This window comes from Parasteatoda tepidariorum, chromosome 5, assembly GCF_043381705.1.
Source record: "Parasteatoda tepidariorum isolate YZ-2023 chromosome 5, CAS_Ptep_4.0, whole genome shotgun sequence".
NCBI classification, from domain to species: domain Eukaryota; kingdom Metazoa; phylum Arthropoda; class Arachnida; order Araneae; family Theridiidae; genus Parasteatoda; species Parasteatoda tepidariorum.
The window spans coordinates 62,906,573-62,931,104 of NC_092208.1; the positions used below are offsets into that span (position 1 = coordinate 62,906,573).

Sequence of the window (24,532 nt, forward strand, 5' to 3'; positions counted from 1 at the left end):
TAAGCTATGATTATTTATTTATTTTTCTGGCTGAAACAGAGAACTATGTTCTCAGCAAACATGCTACTGGTATGTTTTATCATATTTAAATTTTTTTTTTGTATAATTATTAGTACGAAAAAGCAAATAAAATTTCATTTCTGAATGATAACTTGCTATAGTTTGTTTTTAAACTGATAAAATTTTGCTCTATTTCGATACATAAAAGCAAAATATATACCATTTTCGTAATCAGTAAAACATTTTAAATAAAATAGGGTTCAGTTTCAAAAATTTTGCAATGCCCTTATCGTATGTTTTATCTTACATGTTAACTTCAATTTCCATCATCAATAAATTAGTCTTTTGCTAGTGAATAACTCTTTAAGTTTTAGTTTATAAAGTATAGTTATAAAGTTTAGTTATAATAAGTTTTTTAACTCTTAAAAAATCTATGTTAAGCGTAAAAGTGTTTTTTTATTATTTTTTTTTTATTTTTTTTATTTATTTATTTATTTATTGATTGATTATGCATTCGCATTTAGATTTCTGTTACTTTTGAATCTACTGTTGAAACTGAAAAAATTTGCTACAATCAGAAAGATATAGAATTTCCTGTTTCGTGTTATTAAGCAGTGTGTTACTGAAAGAAAAGTTTTCTGCTAAAAATTTGCAAAAATGTGGTGCAGTTGTTGGATTGCTTAAACAACTAAAATTTTATACAAATTTTTAATGAAAATTAAAGAAGACATCATATGTCTTGTTCTTCTTCATATATCCTTTTCCTTATATATCCTTTTCATTTAAAAAAAACAAACAAACTCCGCATTAATAAATGCTACATTAAAAAAAATTTCGTCTTTTTTTTTCTATTTCCCACTTATACCTGAAATCATCATGAATTACTTTACAAATGCTGCGTGTGTGCCCTCTTCTCAGGCTTCAATAAAATTAACTAATACTTCTTTATTAGTAGGTTGATGTTTTTGATTGTATTTCATGTTTACTGCTTTTGGAATTTTATTTTGAATAAGATCCAAATGATCAAGGATTATAAAATGTTCACAATTATACCATGAAATGTGGGAGACAAATTCCCAAACAATTTTGTTAAGACATGGGATATTTTTATAGTACTTTTGTTCCAAATCACGATCCTAAGCAGTCTAAATATAATAGAGAAAATTATTATTGGTTAGAAATTGAGCTAATTGGCATATTTTTTAAACATAAATAGTTTTTCGACGTACATATATCGTAATGTTAAACTTTTATTGATGTACCAAACAATATTGAGTATGTTTTAATATGTAATGGCACGTAATGAAATAATGAAACTGTAACAACTGCAAACAATAAGTAATATAACTGTAAGTTAATCAGTATTCATAATAAATTCATAAATACTAAATGTGCCAAGAAAAATATTTAAATCTATCCAAATTTTATAGGAAATTCATCCTAAAACATGTTTTTAAAGGCAACCAAGTTGAGAATTACTTTGATAAGAAAAATATGCTTAGGATTGTGGTAAGCAGGTGTCAACCGATAGTTTTTATAACAGAATTATATATAGTTGCTTTATAGGAGAATTATTTGTTTGAAAACAAAATGTAAATATATCTCAGCTGATTTGGTATATTTAGTTTTATTTAACTTATTTTAGTATGATTTGAATAATTTGCACATATATGAAAATCTTTGCTGAGATATATTATAACACATAATAAAATCTGTTTTACCCTTATAAGCTTATGTAAATTAATTTACGTACATTATTAAATTATTTTTCATGCTTGAGTTGTTAATCATGCATTTTGGGGATTGTATCACAACCTGATGTAACCGACAGCGATTCTAAAATCAAGATTTGTTTTCATAAACTTTAAAAAATATATATACTTCCATTTCCGTTTGTATAAAAATATTTCCTTTATTGTCTACGATTAAAACTAATTTACTTTCCTCTTAAAAAATGAAGGAAATACTTTCCCTTCCTGAAATGTCCGTCAAAAATATCTGAAGTGTCTTCAAACTATCATGAATATTTATGCAGTCGTAGAAGGTTGTGAATTTTTTATTCAATTTTAACGAACTCTTGACACCGATTTTAACTTCTACTCTTGTATACCTTTTTCTTGGCGTTCGTTTTGTTTATTTTTTCTTTCGTGTCCACATATGATCAGCGATCTACATCGGTCATGTCAATTTAGTTTGATAGATCACGCGTGAATACTGTTGAATGTAGGCGGTAATAGATATGGCCATTTATTTCAGACCCGATTGCATATAACGTCACATATTCGTCCATTTATTATTAATTAATAAAACATGGGTGAGATATATTTTTATTTTGGACATAGTTCAGAAGGTACTAGGAAGCAAGAGATAAGCGAGGACATCTGTCCCTGGCGTAATGTTAGAGAGGAGCACGTTTTATGAAATTTAATTCAAAATAAATTTCAGAATAAACTGTTTTTCTTTTTCTTTTTTTTTTTAATATCACCAGTTTCATCTGCAAACTAAGGGCTACCGTCTAACTTATTTTCAAATTTTTATCCAATTTGCCGTTAATTTAAGAGGAATGTTTTCTACTATCATTGGGCTTTGCGTTACTCAAAGGTTATTTTTTAAAAAAAATATATGTATAACAAATCGGCAATACATTGAGTGAAAAATGCTCTTAGAATGTTTTTTATTCTTATAAATGCTTATCACTCAATAAAACACAGTGAACGTGATAAAAAATATCGAAGTGGAATAGAAACTATATTAGTAGTATACTCTGTTAAATTTTAAACTGAATCAAAAATAACTTAAGTTATCAAGTTACGTTGTTATAAAAATATTCTATTTAAAGTTAAACAATTTCATTGCGTATAAAATTTAACAATCTAATGCCAAGTGCAGGGGGTTTTACACAATCTTTTTTTTATATTTTATAATTGCCGTTGAACAGCAGATCTAAATTTAGGGCTTGCGACAACCGATGTTCAAATCCGTAGTCTTCAACTTCGAACCCAATCCAGAAGTCAAAGGAACTCCTGGATCAAGTATCTTGAGAAATTTGCCTTTGTGGAGAACTTCTTGATGAAACTAACCCGCATTTGCTTTGCGTGGAGAGGTAAAGCACGAAAACCTCCCATGGTTAGGCTAACGGCAAGGGGACTCTAACCCCTGATCCATCCACCACTGAGGATATTATACGTCAGCACTGTGGTCAGTGCGAGCCGGGTGCGGAATTTGTAGCGACCAGTCATCGCTGGGATTCGAACCCGGTTCACCTCATTGGAAGGCAAACGCTCTATCCCCTGGGCAACTACAGTTCAGATAATGATTTTGAAGTGGTTCCGAAAAGTACCTCCCTCACTAATGCGAAGCTGTGCAAAAACTGTGTTTGTCCCAAAGTGCTGTAAACTCTACCTACCCCTCTGGTTCTGATTTGAAAAATAAATAAATTTGGCAAAATTGCACATTAACGATATCTAAAGAGAACGAACGATAAAAAAATGTCTTATAATTTCAGTTATATCGAGATTTCTTTATATTATATAACTATTTTCAAGTGCCTTTATTACTTCAGAGATTTCTCTCACTCAACGTAAATCTATGGTATAAAACATTCTGAAATTCGATTTGATGTACGGAAAAGAAAACCATGCCCGAAAATCAATTAGATGCTTGAACCATAATAATATGAAAAAGTGCGGCAACTTTACGAAAATGAACCGTTATTATTTTTTCCAATTCAAATGATACAGCAGTATCGTATTTTAAAGTTTATAAAGTACGACAATATGGTTTAAACTAACGCTATATCAAGGTTTAATTTTTAACTCGTAAAGTAAAAGTAAGTTTAAAAATAGCGAATAATCTACAATTTCAATATTTATGCTATACTACTAGAAATTTTTCGGTAAAAATGGTCAAATAGTAATTTATTAATGGTCAAATTATTTAATGGTCAAATAGTAATTTGTGTTATTTTACCACATTCAACGAAAACAGTCGAATAACCATAGAAATGATGATATTCAAACTGTTAAGTGTAAGAAAAAACATTTATTGATTGTTCTTTTCTCAATACGGTTAAACAAGCAGAATTCGATTGCGCCAACTAGGCTAACCTTATAAAGCCATTTTGGTTCGAGCAGCTTGGTACATAGTGTCACCGAGAGGGCTAATCGATCAATCTCATGACCAGCTGAACAGAGGTTCAAATCCCAGCGTTGATACTATAATATTTCCTCTATTTTCTTAATACATGAAGGATTTCTAGTATCCTGCATTCTTCAATCTGTGACCCGATCTCCGATCTGTGAATTAGAAAAAGAAACTATCAATTACGCATAAATAGCGCAGCTCCGACATAGCTCCAACATCTGTTTAAATTTTATTTTTATGGTTTAAAAACTGTGATAAACTAAATGGTTACAAAACCGCATATTTTTGCATTCAAACGATTTTTTAACTGTACGAGTTGTAAACGGTTTCAAGACCTTAAAGTTAAAAAAAAAAATGTTCCTAACCATAAACTTTGAGGTTAATCTAATAGATAGACTGCTGTCGGTCATTTTACCGTAATTCCAGAAGGGAAATTCGAACAGTGTTATGTAAATTTAATTTTTTTGTAAGCGATACAATGCGTAGAGATGGATAACTTTTATAAAATCAAATAAAATTGAACATTCAGGTATCGAAGTATAAACGACCTCTTGACATCAATTTTGACTGGAAGTCATTCCAAACTCTCGCCCGTCGGCCTTATATTTTTTATTCCTCCATATTGCTTTCAACAAGGTTTGCAATCTGCATTAGTCATGTCATTTTAGTCAAAAATGATCATGCGTGAATTCACTTTCAAGCTTGAATGCTCGTTTGAGGCATTAAATAACGCTCTAAAGTGAAGAAGATAAATTATGCGTCAGACGCACCTGGGGATGAAATAGAAACATTGCGTTACATAAATTACGAAAGGTATAAATTTTAGTTGAAAAGGTGACAATTTTATACTTTTTTTTCTTCTAAATGTTGTGGTTGTGTGACAAACCTCTCTTTAAGATTCTATTGAGTTGGAACGAATAGGATTAGAGACACCAAAAAATTTTGCCATTTTGAGAAACTGATAGCTGGCATTTGATTTATACGTTTAATTTCAATGTTTTTTGCATTAGTTTCTTTTGCTCAAGAATTCGAAAACTTTTTTGCCTTATACTTGAATTTTCATTACAGGGATACTTTGTCTACACAAAAATTCTATCTAGTGTATGAATTGCTTATTTGAACATAGAAAAACAACCTTGAATTTAGAGGATTTCTTTTTCTTTTTTGATCATAGAATAAAAAGCATGCTTTAGAAGAAAGAGTAAAAATGATTTATAAGAACATGAATTTCGCCATATAAAATTGCGGTCTCTAAAACGATGTAAAAATTTTATACTTTACAGTTCGAAATTTTTTCTACTGTTAATAAATAAAATAATAAAAAACACACTAAATATTTACTGAAAGTTATATTTTGCATGAAATTATCCTAGGATACCCAAATTTTATAATTATGCACAAAACTTTTCCAATTCACTTGAAAATCTCGAGATATGGTCAAATACGCAAAAAGTGAAGTTAAAATTAAGGAGTTCAAGTTTTAAACCGATCTTCTGACCAAACTATGAGGACGATATTTCGTAGATTGCGGCTATCCCTGAGGATTTGTTTATCAAAAATCCAAATCCGCTGAAGAAAAAGTATGTTTATTCATAGAAATATGTTTTTGTGTCTGATTCCGTAACTTTAAATTATCATCTACACCAATTAATTAGCATATTTGAGGTCACCCCCTCGAACCAGTAAGATTGAGTCCTAAAACGTGAAGATCCGATCATTAGATCAAAGTTATTTAGGGGAGTCCCTTTATTTTTTTACGCATTGTATGTGGGGATGAAATGTATACATTGCGTTGCATAAATAACGAATAACATAAATTTTATTCGAAATGTGATTTCTCTATTTTTTTTCCTTCTCAATTTTTATGTTTTTAAGTTTGTATGACAAATCTCTTTTTAAGATACTATTGAATTGGAACAAATTAGATTATAATAATAAATTATTGTCATTTTCAAAACAAACTTAATATTTGACATTCATTAAAATTGAATCATATGATTTATATGTTTAATTTCTCGAGTACTTAATTAAGATTCTTTTATATTTGAGTTCAAAAATATTATTAATAAAACTTGAATTCTACATTAAAGTGATATTTTGCCTGTACATTAATCTCTTATTAATTATAAGCATCTCAACATTGAACAAAATTTTATTTAACGAAACGCTGTTGAAAGTTATGTAAAAATTCATTTGAACTAGAGCATTAAATACAATTCATTTAAAAATAGAATTTAAAAAAATTTGTCTGAGCAGAAAAAGTTAATTCTTCTGACGTTTGTTAATTACATTGCTTTAAAAATCTAATTTCTATCTTGAAGTCAGATTAGATAAATTGAAGCAGATATGATGTTACGTGAACAAAGCATTCTCCTCTAAGGCAATGTTTTAAATTGTTGCATCGATTATAAAATCTATGAAGTTTTTTTTTATAGAATTTATCAATCAAACTTTTTATTTAACATACATTTTACTTAAATAAGCCTATTTTCGTCTGAAACATAATAGCAAAAAATAACTGAATAAGTTTAGTTGATGATATCAAATATTCACAATCTAAAAAATTGCGAAATTAAAAATAAACATTTTAATTCGATGTGATTTAAGCTTATTAAATCTGCGAAATAAGGTCATAAAAGTAGTTAAGAAACAAGTGATAGCGTAAATAATTTATTCCACCAAACTAATATTTAGTTCATGCAGCTACATTTTATTGAAATTCTTGTATCTCTTTTTTCTTCGATAAGTGGAATTTCTTAGGGGTTCAGAAAGGGAAAGTTCTTTTTTTTTTCAGTGAAAGTGCTTCTTATCGCTTTTCTGACTTATTTACTTGGGGGCTAATGCCGGGAAGGAAGAGGCAACCAGTTTTTCCACTTCCTTTAAAGTGAAAGCTAACATGAGAACGAATACTGATAATGAAATAACCCACATTTCTAATTTTGAAATCCTTGAGGAACGTGGCAAAAATTTAATACTTATAAAAATGCCCATTTTTTTGTTTGTTACATATACCGAATTAATAATTTTTTTGATAAATAAATTAGTAAGTTAGTCTTTTTTTAACATAAAATGGTTCATTTTTTTGAGCGAAAAAAAATTCCATTTCGTTATGAATTTGTTAAATGATAAGAGCATTAGAGGAATAAAAAATTCTTAGTTTCTACTCTTAAAAAATATATTTATTATAAGTCGTATTAAATTAGCCATTTTTTGAACAACTCTTGTATAATTAGAGATAACTGTGTTTGTTGCTGTTCAAAATAATAAAAGTATATTTTATTCAGAACAATTTTTTACCAAAAGAAGAATTTTACTGAATGTATTTCATTGCAATTCCCTATTGATGCTTCTAATACAAAAGTTAACCATATTTTAATAGTTGAAAATACAGCTACTTTTTCAAAAATGCTAGCAAATATATTTTCCTTTCTATACTAGTTGGAACTCACTACAACAACGATTTTTGATACGGAACTGTCTGAATAAATCATAGTTTCTTTCGGATATATTTAAATTTATTTCTTGAAAGTTATAGTTCCTGCGTTGATGTTGGTTAATTTTTTACTCAGAAAACTTTATAATTATAATAAAAAGAAAATATAGGTAATCTTTATGAATTTGCATTACATCAATAATTATAAAACTGAGATATGTAAGATACCCAGATTTTTGTAGGATTACAATAACTTTGCTAGTATGCAAAAAACCTTTTGTTTTCAATGTGGATTTAAAATGAAATCGTCTGAACTGTGACATCCTCCCCCTTACCACCGCGAAGTCACCGCACTCCAGTAAAAAAAATTCCCCTTTCACTTTATATTACCCTTCATATGAAGGATAAAAAATTGATACTAAATAGGATTAAGTAGGATAAACTACATTGGATAGGATAAATTGGATGTAGAATAGCTATACATTGGATGGAGGATAGCTATACATTGGATGTAGGATAGCTATACATTGGATGTAAGATAGCAATACATTGCGAGACAATATTAAGTACAACTAAAAACAAAGTCTGGTGATGCGTCATTTTCAAATCAAGTCATGAATATTACTTGAGACTCGTTCTAGTTTCCTTTTACTCGTGTTTTTCACACGGTAACGATTCCCGAAGAAAAAAAAAATCCTAATCACTTATTATCCGAAATATTTGTAAAATAAATCCTGAAAAAAATCCGAATAGGGAACGTTATTTGTGTTGGCAGTCACTAAGATTATTTTAATGAAGACAATATTAGACGAGTCTGTACATATTATTTCATTTTACAAGGTAATCGGCTGTTTGTCATAAATAAAACTTGATGGTATGCCATTTCTTAACCAAGTAATGAGGATAAGAGTACTAGTTTTATTGCACTTTTTATTACCCTCATGTTTTTCTCACGGTAATAATTCCTATTAAAATCTGAATCACATAATAAAAAGCAATGTGAGTTCATAACGAAAGACAGATTGGTTTGTAATAAGAGATAGCTATTCAAAAAAAATTAGATCAAGTTATGCAACATTATCACATAAAATTAAAGATTTAATCCATCAAAGTACGTAAAAATGAACGGAACAAAGGGAAACGGCGTTTTTTATCCACATATATTCAAGTCATTAATACAAATCTGCCATAAGTACTCATCTTGCTATTCTTCATTGTTGAATGTTATTCAAAAAGACATGGACTGATATGCATTCACTGAAAAGTCATTGTAACTTACTTTGTTATTGTTGACAGGTGATGAGATTGCACTTTCAACCCATAACAATACCAATGAGGTTGTGAGGATCCAGAAAGGGAGGAAGAAATGCATTGGACCAGGGATTAAGGTCAGAGGAGAAGAGAAGGAAAGGGAAAGGCCACCCCTCAAAGCTCGAGGAATCCGTTATGGCGGCTTGGTAATTCCACACTTTCCTAGAATGTTAACACTTCCTTGTACCTGGAAGGAAAAAAGAAGTCGAGGCTTAGAAACTATGACCATTTTAATATAGAGACAGAAAATAAAATGAAAACCTTACAAGGGATAACACATTCAGAAAAATTGCTCCATACACTGTTAAAATTTTCATTTTAAAATTACGGTAAAATAACCGGCAATGGTTTGCCCTCCAAAACATTGCTAAAGAACAATTTAATCTTTACGGGTTTGAAACCATTTACAACTAATATGGTTAACCATTTACAACCAGTATAGTTTCAAAACCATAAAAAAGAAATTTAACGGACTTTGAAGGAACAGTGTCGAAGGGAACGAGGAAATATTGTGGTGACAACGCTGAGACTCGAACCCCTGTTCTGTTGGTCATGAGATTGACAAATTAGCCCATACGGTTATAATATATACCCAACTGCAAGAAATTTAGTTTCCTCATTAGGTGGACTTAGTTAGTGCGATAAAATTCTGGTTGTTTAACCGTATTAGATAAAAATAGTTAATAAACGGTTTTTCTCTCAGTTAACAGGTTGAATACTATTTTTATGGTTATTTGACTATTTTGTTTGAATATGGTAAAATGTCAATTCAATAAATTGTTATTTAACAATTTTTTCCGGTAAATTTTTAACAGTGCAGTGAATCCCTAATATCAACCGTAATTTAATCGTAGACCGTAACCTTAAACCGTAATTTATTGCAAAGTAAATAGAGTGCTAAATTGAACCATACTATATCACGTAATTAAGTTTAAGAAGTTCGATACTCTGGCTCAACTTAGTACCATAGTAATGTTGCGGACAATTTTAATGATAATTTGAAGGGAAAAAAATCGCTCTAAAATCTGTAACAGCCTAGTGAATGCTGGTAAACTTAAATTTTAAGCATTTGCAGAATAAGTATAAAACTTTACCCTTTTTTTACATAATAACAAAATAATTTTTTATGAAGTAAATCAGTTTTAATTATTAGAAAACATTTAAGTGAAACTTATGAGTTCAAATAATTTGAAGAGTACAGCCAATTTAAGATTATTTTAGCAATAAATAAATTATCTAACCTTTATAAGCTTTTATATTAATTTTTATACAAGGAAAGTTTTAAGAGCTTAATCCGTTAATTTATTAAATTCTATGATTTAACTTGAATTTTAAATATTTTCAAAATATTAAAAAAATTTCAATGGCATAAATTGTTTTAATACTGCAATCAATTATTTCAAATTCATTTTATTTTACAAAAAGAAAGACAGCTTTTTTTGCACCTTAGAAAGTGTTTTCATAGTTCTATTCGCAAACTTTATGACATTTGATTAGAAAACAAGCTGATAATAGTAATAATAGAAAACTTTTCTATCAGTTATTTAACGAATATTTTTGACTTATAAGCAAGAGGAAAGAATTTATAACATTCTCTACTGAATTGTTAGACTAAATAATAAAATACCCAAGTGCACAATAAATGAAAAAAAAATTAATGACATGAAAAAGCTGTTAGATTATATTCAGGTTGACACTAAAATTTTGTACAAAAATGGAGTATTTTTGCACAGGTTTTTGCATAAGCAGTGTTACAAAGCGCAAACTCCCTGATAGAGAATATTAACATAAATTGTTTATCTGAATTATTTATTCTTTATATCTTTTTCACTCTTAAAATCGTATGAAGAAGCCTTTTTGTTCTCAAAAATTGTTTTTAAACTTTAAATACATATTTTCGAGTTTTTTTTTAAATCATAAGATGAGAGAATCACATAAATCAAGACTTTTTGACTTTAGTAACTATTTACTTAGTTGATATTAAGCCCATAAAGTAAGCAAATTTATAAATAATTAATGAAAAACTTTTTTGGCAATTATAATAACAACGAATGCAAAAATAAATTTATTTTATAACTCAAAAATTAATCTTCGGTTGCTTTTAACATAAAAAAATGAATGTTTTTCCATCACACATTTTCTTAAATATCACAAAACTAAATCAAGACACCTAATATATTTATGATATTTCTGCATAGTGTATAGTTTAAATAACCCAAAACTTAACAATTATATTAAAAAATATTTCCCAAAAATTCAAAATAAACCAAACTGCTAGAAATATTTCAACATATTAAAGATAAAAACTAAATTTTTCAATTTGAAAATTGTATTTATGAATTGGACAATATCTTGATTCATAAAAATCAAATTATTTTAAAATGTTCTAACAGAAAATCCATTAGCTATCTACTTTACTCATTGAAAATGAATTTTTACTAGAGTTTAATTAACAGGTTATCAAATATTTACCTGATATGCAATTAAAATAATTTGGTTGTAGAAAATAGAATGATATTATACGTGTATAAAAGTTTGAAGCGACGTTATTTTTATGCTCAATAAGTATTTGCTTAAAAATACATAACTTTCTAATGTCCTTAAAAAGTCATTTTTTAATAATTTTTATATTATTTATATTATTTTATTATTTTGTGATAATTTTTATAAGGCGATATTATTCAATACACTGAAAAAAAATTTAAAACCATTTTTGGTATTCAGGTAAACTAAATAAATTTTTAAATGCAGAATTTTTGGTTAGGGTGCAAAAGTTACATAAAATTAACAAAATAACAATTGTTTCAAAGAGTTAGTGCAAATATATTATTAAAAATGGGCTACTCTTTTAAACGATATGCCTTTGCAATGAAGCCATAAATTGAATCTAATGAGCATGAAAATATGTGTTGTCAGTAAACAAACAGAAAATTAATAATAAATATATAAAACCATGAAAGCGAAAAAAATAAATAAAAGCATGACTATGTGCACTGTAAAAAATATTAGTTAACCTCAAAATCAAAAAAAGTGATAACTCTGACTATACAACAAATTTTTTTTATAGTGTACTAAAAGACATTTACAGTCGATGATAGAAAATAAAATTAAAGATTAATAGAAAATCACATTCTTTGCAAAAACCATCGGATAATAAAAGAAATTTATTTGTAAATGATCGAAGTAAACTAACTGTAAGTTTCTATACTTATTTTATTTATCAATTGTGTTCGAATGGAAAAAAATAATGAATGCTAAAAGAAATTTATTTTATTGCTAATAAGGAAAATTATTGCTTCGTGTCAGTCTTATCATAATATTTTCATGATTTAAGCGCAAAAAATTAAGTTTATTTGTGAGTTAAAAATGATTAACAATATTAAAGTAATATAAAAATCATCTACTTAAGACTTTTTACGTCTACTTTTTTTTTACGTGGGACAGATATATCATAAAACACTCGTGAAATATGTGGTTTATTAAATCTTTTACGCTCTTTCGGCGACATTTACATACGTGATCCTTTTAAAAAATAGATAACAAAGATACAAAACAACCTGAAGGTAATTAATTAATATACAAGTAACATATTTTATGTTTACGCATGTCTCGTTGTTCACTTTTTTTAAGAAACAGAATAAATTATTTGCTTTGTTTATCTATAGGCTACTTCTTTGAAAAAAAATTTAATTCTCTACTTTCTGTTGAATTGGACAAGAATCACAAATCTTAGATAAAACACTTATGTTTTTAACACAAGTTGTTACCTTTAGAATACGTTTAACCAAAACATTTTTATAAACCCTTTTTCATATTATCATTTTTTAATAATTTTTATTTATTAAATAAGTTGCTATTTTAGATTAATGAAATTTTTATCGTAATTAAATGACCCAAAAATTATAACTCTTTATAGTGAGAAAGACGGAGACAATTAAGTTTAAAGATAAATATTTTCATTTACTATTAAATTTAATTTCAATTTATTGAATATATCCGATATAAATTATATCCAATTAAAATTTATTGTATTTTTACACTGAAACAAGGAAAAAATTATTTGTTCTAATATAATGATCTGAAAAAGTTATTTATTTTTATAACTGTGAAAGTAGACGAAATTTTATATAAATGATTAAATTTTAAAAATAGTAGTGATGATTAAAAATATTTTTGATGATTGAAAAGATTTTGATAATTAAAAATGTAATGCTTTTACCGGTATTATTTAACTATAGGCAACATAGTACATAAGGTTTGTTTTCGAAATTACGAAATGAATAATTTTTACTTTCAAAAGATATGTGTTTCTTAAGCAACAATTTAAAATTTTTCAACTAATCTTTGCTCCTTGTAGGTTTCTTTTTTTTCTTCTTTTTTGTTCAACAAAGAAATTTTTATTTCTACTAGTTTTTAATAAAAGATCTATAGTAAAAATGGCAAGTGTAATATTACATTTGTTTTTTGTTTTTTTCAGTGTTCCTGAATTTAATTTGGTTTCAACCGTGAAAAGCATAGTCATTATGATGCTGAATAAATACGCAAAAAAATTCCTGACGGTTTTTAGAAAAAGTTTTATAAATCACCAAACATTTGTAACATAACTTTCAAAAAAATAGAGCAAATAATAACGACATTCAGATTATTTTACTCAGTTGTTAATTGCCCTTATTATTAAACAAAATGTAGTAATCTTAAATCATTTCATAATTGGTATATTTGTATCTTTTTTTGAAATTTTTGGGAATATTAAACGATTTAGAAATACTTGAGAAAAAAAGCATGTCTCAATAACTAGACAATAATAGCCAGTAAAGAAACATACACATAAATTAACATAAAATATAATTTATGCTATTTTCTGTGTATATCTTATACCCGAATTGATTATATAAAAAAGGATTTTGGAGGGGGGGGGGTAAAATAGTGCTGATACGCATGACAACATAAAATGTTTATGATGACTAACTATAAGTAAGCCTTATCTTTATAAATAAAGCAAGATTTTTATATATTTACGTGTGTATACATGACTCTTGTACAATCTTATTCATTATTTACATTATTAAACATAAAATCTGGTGTTTATACTTTCAAAGTAACTAATTGTCTACCATAAAACTCTCTCCACCCACCGGTTCTCTCACTACATACCAAATTTGACCGGTACCAAATACCGGTACCAAAGAAAGAGTTTTCCATTGAATTTGATAAATATTTAATAGCCAAGCGGTGACTCAGAGGAGAGAGCGTTCGCCTTCAAATAAGGTGACCAGGTTTGAATAACAAATGTGACTGCTTGATACGAATTCTGCTCCCTTGCTCTGACATAAAATATCCTAAGTGGTGTACGGATCATGGATTATAATCCTTTTGCCATCTAGCTAGCCATGAGGATTTTCCTCTTTGTGTAACTCAAATGAGGGTTAATTCAATGAAAAATCCACTTCAATTACTAGTTTGTCCCACTGCTTGATCCAGGACTTCCTTTGTCTTTTTTGGTTGAGCTCAAAACTACGAGGTTACGGAGTTGAACAGTGATAGACGTAAACTCAAGATTGAGTCAGCTGTTCAACGCCGGTTATAACATAAAATAAAATATTTATTAATATGTAGGATTTGCCAGCTTGCACTTCTAATCAATCAGAAATGAATTTTATCGTACGCTTTTATGAATTATTTATCTCTGGTTTTCTCACGTGTTTCTTGCATTGATTCCTTAAAGGAGTGCTTCTAAAAACTTAAATAACGGGAACTCAATTGGATCTAAAAAAATAAATTTAAAGTTATTTATTAAGCTATGGGAAAAATAAGTGAAATTCTGAATCTGAAATTTTAAATGTTACTATGTGCATAGTTAATATTTCTTTTGGAGTTGTGAATTACTGACTTATAGTAAATCTAGTAGTATGAAGTCGCACCGGAATATACAACAAATAATAATTAAAATAAAGATTGTGTTTTAGATGCCATGGAGTTGTAGTTTAGTGATATTAGGGTACTTATCTGCTTCGAAGGGTGTTAAAAAAAACTATCCACACAGTACCGATATTAGGCACCTATATTGATATAGTAATGTTCTCACTCTTACAAGTTCAATACCAGTAGCCTTTAATACCGCCTTTAATTAAGCATTACTGGCATTAATTATGGTTTGTCGATATTTTATGGTCATCAAAATAAGCTAATAAGAATAAATTAATCATGTTCAAAAGTTTAAATTTACACGAGCCTTAAACCTTATTTTTTCCCAGTTACACCATATTTCATGCGTGCTCTTTTTTTCCAATTTGAAAAAAACCCAGGGAAGAATTTAGGCATAAAATATTTTGTGGAAAAAAATTTTTGTCTTAAAAAATTAATTAACTATAAGTTTAAAAAAAAGCAGAAAATAATTTTAATTTCTTTTTGGGTTGTCGGTAAATATTTTGAGTAAACTGTTTTTACTTTCATGTATAGAAAGTTTCAGACTCTAGTAATCAGTTTCAAAGTTATAGCTGAACTTAAAAAATGTTCAAGGCGTTATTCCGATGAATGGAGGCATTATTCGAGTAAAGTGTTATACCTCTGAATACCTTCTCAAAAACATTATTGTCAATTTTCAAAAATTGGTGGAACATTAATTTTAAATAAAATTTGTTTGAGCTGTAAAATAAAATAAAAATGATTTATTCTAGGTTCTCCATTATAATAAAATCATATCTTCATTTGCATTTTAAATATATTTTTCTTTCTTTTCTTATTGCATTGCCTTATAATTGCTACTCTCTTTTCATGAGACTTTACTGAGGAGAATGAACAATTACATGTTATACAATAAAACTAATTAAAGGTTTAATATATAATATAATTGCACTTCAAATTTTTATAAAATGAAAATCGTTTTGAAAAAATAAAGACATGAGAGATGTTTAGAACAAAATGGGTAAAGGCTCCTCTGATTATTTTAAACTTTTGTTACCTCTCTCATTTTAAAATATTTAGCCCCTTCCTCTCTTTTTTCTTTAATCCAAAAAAAAAGAGTGTAACATTTACAAATACCATAAATATAAGCATGGTTTTAATAAACATAATTTTGATCAAAAATCAAAACTCAAATAAATCAGTACATTAGGTTTTTAATTTTCATAATATCCTCGTAAATAAAAGTTTTTAGTCACGGAGAAATAGGTTTTTTAATTATGAGTTTATGCACGTCGAACAACTAGAGTCCTGGTGGCTCAGCGGAGAAAGCGTTCGCCTTCCAACGAGGGGAACCGGGTTCAAATACCAGCGATGGCTGGTCGATACGAATTCCACACCCGGCTAGCACTGACCACAACGCTGACGCAAAAATATCCTCAATAATAGACGGATCACGGATTAGGGTCTCCTTGCCGGCAGGCTAACCGTGGGAGGTTTTCGTAGTTTTCCTCTTCATGTAACGAAGATGCTGGTTAGTTCCATCAAAAAGTCCTACATGCAGGCATATTTCTCCCATTACTTGATCCAGGAATTCCCTTGTCTTCTGGATTGGGTTTTACAGTACAAGGTTACAAGGTTGATTATTGGTAGTCGTAAACCTAAAAATTGGGTCGGTTGTTCAACGACGGTAATAAATAAACATAGAAATAACTAAAATTGTGTATTGTAGGTAAATCTAAATAAAAATTAACGTTATTATTCATTAGCATGATAGTATTGTTGTTAATTTTAAAACATTAACTTCCTATTATATCATATATGATTGCAACGCAAATTACCGATTTATTTGTATAAACACGGACGCTGGTCACCCAGAGCGAAACGTAAAACAACAGTAAGTCTTTAACATTACGTTATGTTTTAAAACGACGACAGTGTAAATTTCAAAATTGTTTATAATACTGATGAAACAAATTATAAAAAAGCTTGTTTTCTCATATTGAAGGATCATTTGTCACCGTTGATCGAAATTATTTAAGAGAAGCCAACTTGAAACAACGGGTTAAAAGAAATATTTTGTTAAATAAATTTCACAACCTGCATCATGATTAACCTTCTTCATTATTGTCAAATATCTATTTATTTAAAAAAAAAAATTCAATGATGTCATACCAAAGCTATCTACTGCCCCTATTTTTCAAGCATTTGGATTTAAAACTTTACAGACTATACCCCAAAAGCTATCACTTTCATATGACGTAAGTTTTAAGGAAGTCAAAACTCATGAAGTGGACCAACGGAATGGGTTTTTCATCACTTCAACATTGGAAAGTAATCGCTGACCTTTACCTATAAGTCAAGGCAATAAATTTGCAGCTTTATACCTTGAAAAATCAATTTTGTTATCAGTAGAAAGCTACTAAAGGCAAACAATTTACAAGGATGTAGAAAAAGAATGAAATCTTAGACCTTTATTTGTAAGGGTGTTAACTGTCTGGTAATCTGTATTCATTCTTACGGTAAAAGAGATAGTGTTACGCTTATTAAGAGAATACTAGCAATATTCATCTCACGTTTACAAGCTCTTGAAAAGTAGACCATTATGCAAGTTGATTTTTATTCTGGGAAAGTACGCTCAAGGAAAACGTTATGGTTGCCAGAAATATTATAATACCTATAACGGTATCAGTGCCGTATTAAATACAGTTTATGGTGTAGTTAGTGCTGCGTTAGTGGTACGTTTGTCACGTTAATTGACTGCCTTATTTTTAAGATCTATTTTTTGAACAACTCACTTTCCTTTACTGATCCTTAATAGTTTCTACTAATTTAACTTCTTTACTAATCTAACTAGTTTTTTTTTACTATTTGACTAATTACTTTATTGTTCCTTTGCTAATTTAACTACTTTCCTTTACTAGTTTCATATTTTCTCACCGACAAAATAAGAAACTGCACTGTAAAAAATTCCGGACCAAATTACGGTATGAAGTACCGGTATTCAGGGTACCAAAACTATCCACGAAATTCATTTTTACGGATAAAAAGTCTTTACCGAAACATGTTACGGATAAAAGCCATAATTTTTACAGTAATAGTTCAAGTAAAATAACTAAATCCCTCGAATTAAATTATTACAGTAAAAATTACGGTATAATATTTTACGATAAAGATGTATTTTACGATAATATGGATTTCTAACGGATGCTGGACTCAAAGTGCCATTACTTATAATTTGATCTGGACAGTGTGCTGACGTTGTGTCAATGTCGTTGTGTTGTGCTGATTTTGGACAATGTTCTTTACAGTGTACTGATTATTTAGATTTACTAATTATTATCATTTATTTATCTAGTTTCAGTTTAAATCTTTAAATATTTTTTTCTGAAATTGTAAAAAATTCTTTGCATAATTATGAGAATAGAATTTAAGAAAGCAAGAGTCTATTTAGATGTAATGTGAATTTTTGAAAAAATTATTCGTATTTTTATATGGGTCTTAAATTAGCCCTAAATCGGGCTCTTTTAGCTAGAGTCCTGTACTTGTAAAGATGTAAAAATAAGGTATTAAGTTGTATCGCAATAATTAAGAAAGGATTTTTTAATTAGCATTTTTTATAAATCTTTCTCTTTTCCTGCTCCACGCACAGCACTGATTAACATCGTCAATGATTCTATTTTGCAAAAGAAAAAGTTTGCGAGGTGTCTGCTATTAAATTATTAAATTGAAAAATATTGTGAATACTTATAGACCCGAGTTTCATCTTAAGAGATTACTTGGAAGTAATATGATTTCATAAATTATAAATAGGACATTGTTCTTCAATTTCTTGGTGGCTTATTTAGATTAATAACTCTCATTAATAATTAGATCATCAGATCAGATTAAAAATCTTTCTTAATGTTAAATTCCTGATTTCACAGGTTAACTTGTTTTACACTATATTTATTGCTCCCAACTTTTCATGTTTGCAAGTTTTTAACAAATTTAATTATTTAAGTTTTTTTTAACTATATTATTTTTTTTAAGTGCATGGCTCAATCTCAAGGACAGTAAAAGTTAGTTTATTTCAAAAGTTTAACTGAAAACACACGTAAAATATTTTACTTATTTATATACTTCTTGATAAAAGTTTTCAAAGAAACTTTAGTTTCATTTTTGGACTAATTTTTTTAAATACTGTTCTGTGGTAAATGTTAATTTTAGTTAAGTTGAATATTCAAATTGATTAAAAATTTCGTTTAAACATTTTAAATTTTATGAAGAGGAACTAGGTTCCAAATTGTGCACTATAAAAAATTCACGGTAAAAAGTACAAGCACTCAAGGTACAAGTGCTTTTTTTCCCGTGAAATCCGTTTACCGTAAATTCCATCCCTGCATTTAATGGCCGAGACCGCTGACGTGTGCGTAGAAATGTCAGTGTTAACAGATAAGTAACATCACGTGAAATAACAGCAAGCATGTATGCGGGTGTCAAATAAACGTGTCCGTTAGGACAGTGCAGCGAAATTTAGCTGTGATGGGATATGGCAGAAGACTGACTCGAGGACCTTTACTAACAGCACGACACCACATTCAGACCCTCTTCTGGGCTCATGACTATATTGGTTGGACCCTAGACGACTGGAAAACTGTAGGTTGGTTAGATGAGTCACGATTTCAGCTGGTCAGAGCAGATGGAAGAGTTGGAGTGTCGTGTAGACCCCACGAAGCCATGGACCCAAGGTGTCAACAAGGTGTTGTTCAATCTCGTGGTTTCTTCGTAATGGTGTGAACTGCTTCTTCATGGCATAGACTTGGTCCTAAGATCTGATTGTAACGATCATTGATGGGAACTGGTTATTTTCAGCTACTTGGTGACCCCTTGAAATCATTCATGGACTTTATGTACCCAAACAATGATGGAATTTTCATGGATGACAATTTGCCTTATCACCGGGCGTTAATTATTCGCAACTGGTTTGAGGAATTTTTCTGAACAATTCTAGCGAATGATTTCGCCACATAGATCACCCGACATTAGATATAATCAAGAGATCGGTTCGTGCACAAAATTCTGCACTCGCAACACTTTCGTAATTAAGGACAAGCTGCATGCATAACTGCATGGCTGCATATTCTTGCAAGAGACTTCTAACCTCCTGTTGAGTCCATGTAACGTTAAGTTGCATGCTACAGGAGGTCCGACGAAGGTTGCATGCTACAGGTTGTCCGACGAAGGTTGCATGCTAACGTTAAGTTGCATACTACAGGAGGTGCACGAAGTAGCATGAGTCGCATGCTACTTCGTGCTGCAGGAGGTCTGACATGATATTAAGGGGTACCCCATGACTTTCGTCCCCTCAGTGAAATAAAAAGAAATAACCATTAAATATTTATGCTATACATGCATGATAGAGCGTTACAATCATTGAAGTTTCAATGCGTAAAACAGTGGTTCCAAAATTTGGAGAAAAATGGGTTAATAGATGGCATGCTTCCTTTTTACAAGTGTCCTCATCTCACAATGTGATTTCATATTGGAATTGCAGCCAGCTGTTTGTGAGATTTAATCTTTTATCTCTCGCGTTTTTCAGACGTAGATGATTCAAGGAAGAGGGTTGTGACTAATACCAATTGCCCTCTTAACAGTATTCCAGACATGCTCAATAAGGTTCAGATCTGGTGATCATGTTGGTCTATCCATGTGTCTTATCATCTTCCCATTCTAGAAAAATCGTTGCTTAGACGAACTCTACGTAATCTCTCTTTGCGGTCTATTAAAATGAAATCACTGACAACTGCACCATTAAAAAAGAAATTGGACATTTCTCAGATATCGTTTTTATACTACGTACCAGTTACAGTGCTCCTCTTGCGGATATGAAGGCTTGTAAGGTCATTTAAAATTATGCCACCCCCTGACCGTCACTCTTCCGTTACCATAATAGTCGATTTTTTTTAATATTGTGGGACTGATAGCGAATCATGTTTCCCTACAAATAAAAGTATCTCAGGAATTAGGAGTTCGGCTCAAGCGGGACTCATCAGTGATAAAAACATTTTCTCATGCTCTATGCTTCACATGCTCTATGTTCTTTGCACTTTTGTATTTGCAATTGTGGCCAAATTCAAACAGCAGGTCTTCTTCCAGACGACCCTCTCTCCTATAGCCATCTGAAAACAGTAACACTTGCAAGTTTGATGTAATTGTATAAGTCGTGAAAGAGCTGAGACGCTGTAACTTGTTGCGCTTTGTTAAAATGGACAATAAACGATCTTCCTTAGGAGCTGTAGCTTTTTGCCGACCTTTTCTAGTCCTTTCTTGATAAATTCAGAATTTTGAATTTTTTTTTTCATAAGTTGGACACAGAATCGTTGAAAATATTATTGTAACATTAATTTTGACTCGAGTTACTACCCATGATTCATCACCTTTTTCTAATGTGTAAACATGTGTAGTTACAAATTTTTAATTTATTAATTGAATTTAGCAGATTGCCGTAATAAATTAGCTGGAAATTTGCAATGTATGTAGCGAACAAGATTGGATTTTTCTATGAGTGCTTATAAAGCTTTTTTCCAGAACTAATCCCCTTCACTTATACGCAAGCATACGCTTACGTATTTGACACCAGATTTGAAAACTTTATTTATTCTGATACCGTCATCTTAAGTTTCGTTAGGTTGATATCATGAAATTCGAAAAATTTTGTTATCACTAAATCTCTTAAGTTTGAACATCAGTGTACAAGGGTTGCCCAAATAGAATGAGGATAGTCCTAACAGCGACTAGAAAAAGCAATGATTGCACCGCAAATTACAAATTGTGGTAAAAGGAGTGCATCTTAGAATACGTTGTTTGCATGTGAGCATTTAAACAGGATGTAAAGTCATGTTACGATTAAAGCGTCCAGGAAAGAACGGTAAGCAGTAGTATGATTTTTAGAGGCTAAATGCTGGTGTTTTAGGGTCATTTATTGTTGAGTGGTTTTTGTTTATTGCGGACACTATTTAGGACAAACAACAAATGATCTAAACGTTTTCATGAATGGAGTACATTTATATTAGATGTAACAACTCTGTTCAAGCACTCACCATACTCTCACAATAAAGGAAGAATTTCCGTTGAATGAAGGAAGAAATTCCATAGCGGCGCTAAAAATAACTATTGGTTGCAATAGAAGAGTTACTCGTTCTGGACAAATTATTTTTAACTTGACTTAACATACACTTTAAATGCTCTCATGTGATCTAGTTACTTAGCTATCTTCAGTTTGTGATGCACTCTTTTTTAAATCCTGTAAGCGTCAATTTTTCATTTGTACTACCCTTATTTTTAAACTAAAACATCTAAATACTTGTTGACAAAAAAGAATCTCAGCACCTGATTAAAAGACAATGTATTGTGGACCTTTTTTTATTAACCTCTCGCCTAACCATTTCAAAACACATAATTGTTTTAAATTGATTTCGAAATCGCTATAGAACACATTTATAAGATTTTGTCAATTGCGCATTGATTTCTTAATTTCTATCATACTTTTATTCAATATTTTGTCAATAATTTATTTTTTCAATGAAATTAATTTCAAGTTTCTTTCACACAGACACAATTTTTTTCTGTCAAATGGCTCTATAAGTTTAATTTGAACCTGTCTAGAGTCGAATCAAATAGTTTTATAAACATTCTCAATTGATTCAACATAGATTCAAAATGAAGCTACATAAACTCGTTTAAAGAAAAAAAAATATTACAAAAGTGATCTACATGACTGACAGTTATTGCCCAAGGTCTAGAAATACCATCAAAAGAATATTTAGGGAACACAACTTCAAAAACCTGAATATGTTCTCCAAACAATACTCTTATTTGTTATTCTAAATTAATATAATCGCAAAAATAAATATTAAAAACTAAGTTATGTAACTTTGATAAAGAAGAACAATTCTGAAATTTTTTTTAAAATTCTTTGAAAAATAATGCTGTTTAGTCTTTACTGATGCAAAGGTAGAAATTCAAGTTTAAACCTCATTAAAAAGAGTTCAAACGCTATAAACTACAGAATCTTTGATAAATAAGTACATTTACATTCGTATTATAAAAACGTAATTTTCAAAACAGGTTTAAGATTGGCATAATTCCCATTAATTTTGTTTTAAATTCTTTTCGAAGCAACTGTGCCTTACTGAATGTTTTTATTAAATAAATGGTTATAGTTTTATTTACTTTCTTTCAGAACTGAATATGGGACATTTTTAAAATTTAAGGACAATGAAATTGCATTGAATAAGTGCTTTTTAATGAATAATAATAATAATTACCATGATTCTACAGTGTGAAAAATTTGCCAATTAGAATAAAGTGTTTTTTTAAGTTTAAAAGTAAGAGTAAAGTATTTCTTAAATTTTTGAAACTCTCTAATTATAAGGTTTTTCCTAAATTAAGATTCTATTAAGTATTCAAGTGTAAAATTTGCGAACAAAAAGTAAAGTTGATTGATAGCTTACTTATATGGGGAATTTATTTCATCCATTAAAGAATGCATCTATATTTTTCCTGCACTTTAACCATATAAGAGGTAGGATACTCAGACAAGTAGTATAAAACTCTGATGTTAGAGTGTCAATGAGTTCATGGAAGATGTGTTTTACAACATTTTCGGAATAAAATTATTTTTTTATTAAAATATGGAGGATTATGAAAATATGCCAAATTCTGTAGTTTCGCCATTGTCATTTGTACATACTTCGCTCAACAATGGTAAAGCACCTAGCTCCATTTTTTGAAGTTCAATATTTTAGCAGCCATGGCACAGTAGGAACGCCTCGAATTTGGACCCCGGTTAGACGACGTGAACAGCATCTGATCTGGAACCTCTCTCTCCACGCTTCTACGCCACAACCAACGAGAGAACGCGCTTAATAAAATACTAGTCAACCACAACCTAACTCCAAATGCCCATTGCCTAACAAAAGACCTAAAGCAACCTAACTCCAATGTCCACTTAAACTTTATTTTCATGGTTTTGATACCATGCTAGGTTTAAATGGTTAGTAAACCTTATAATTTTGTATTCATGATTTTCCAACCATACCAGCTGCAGACGGTTTCAAACCTATAAACCTATATGTAAGGAAACATTCCTAACAGTAAATTTTACGATTAGTTAGATGAGCAGACTGCGACAGGTTATTTAATCGTCATTTTAGAAGAAGAAGAAATGCTAAATTACAAAATTTGAAAAATTACTGTAGATTGATTGCAACTTTTAATTACTTAGAAGGCTAAAGTTTTTATTTGTAATAGTATGCTAATCTTCTGACCCCTCGTAAAAAAAAAACTTTAATTCAAAACTGTGGGTAGTCACATCATTTTAGAATACTTGAAGTAAAGGAATTACAATTAATATTCATTTCAAATTTATGCATTTAATATTAATTGCATTTAATTTTTAATTACTTAATATTTATTTGAGAATTTGGGGCTTGTAATTAAAAATACGAACAAACATGAATTCAAATTAAATTCAAACTTCTACATGCAACTGAAGTACGTATTTATTTAATGCTAATATAAATACATGCAGCTAAATATTTATATAAACTGAATAAAAATTTGAAAAAATGTTCACATTTTTATCAAATGAAAGCATGATTCAAGGACTGCATTGAGTCGCTTGAAAAATACGCATCATACGGTTTTTTTTTTTTTTTTTTTTTTTTTTTTTTTTTTTTTTTTTTTTTTTTTTTTTTTTTT

The 24,532-nt window shown here is 29.4% G+C and overlaps 1 protein-coding gene across 2 annotated transcripts in view; it reads right to left on the reverse strand.

Moving 5' to 3' along the window:
* Positions 1–24,532, reverse strand: part of LOC107454008 (A disintegrin and metalloproteinase with thrombospondin motifs like) — a 217,237-nt gene that overhangs the window by 117,150 nt on the left and 75,555 nt on the right. For both annotated transcript variants that reach the window (XM_043046467.2, XM_043046466.2), the window contains exon 2: positions 8,856–9,074. In XM_043046467.2, the coding sequence (XP_042902401.1) occupies positions 8,856–8,948 (93 nt within the window). In that variant the 5' untranslated portion in view covers positions 8,949–9,074. The remainder of the gene's footprint in view (positions 1–8,855; positions 9,075–24,532) is intronic.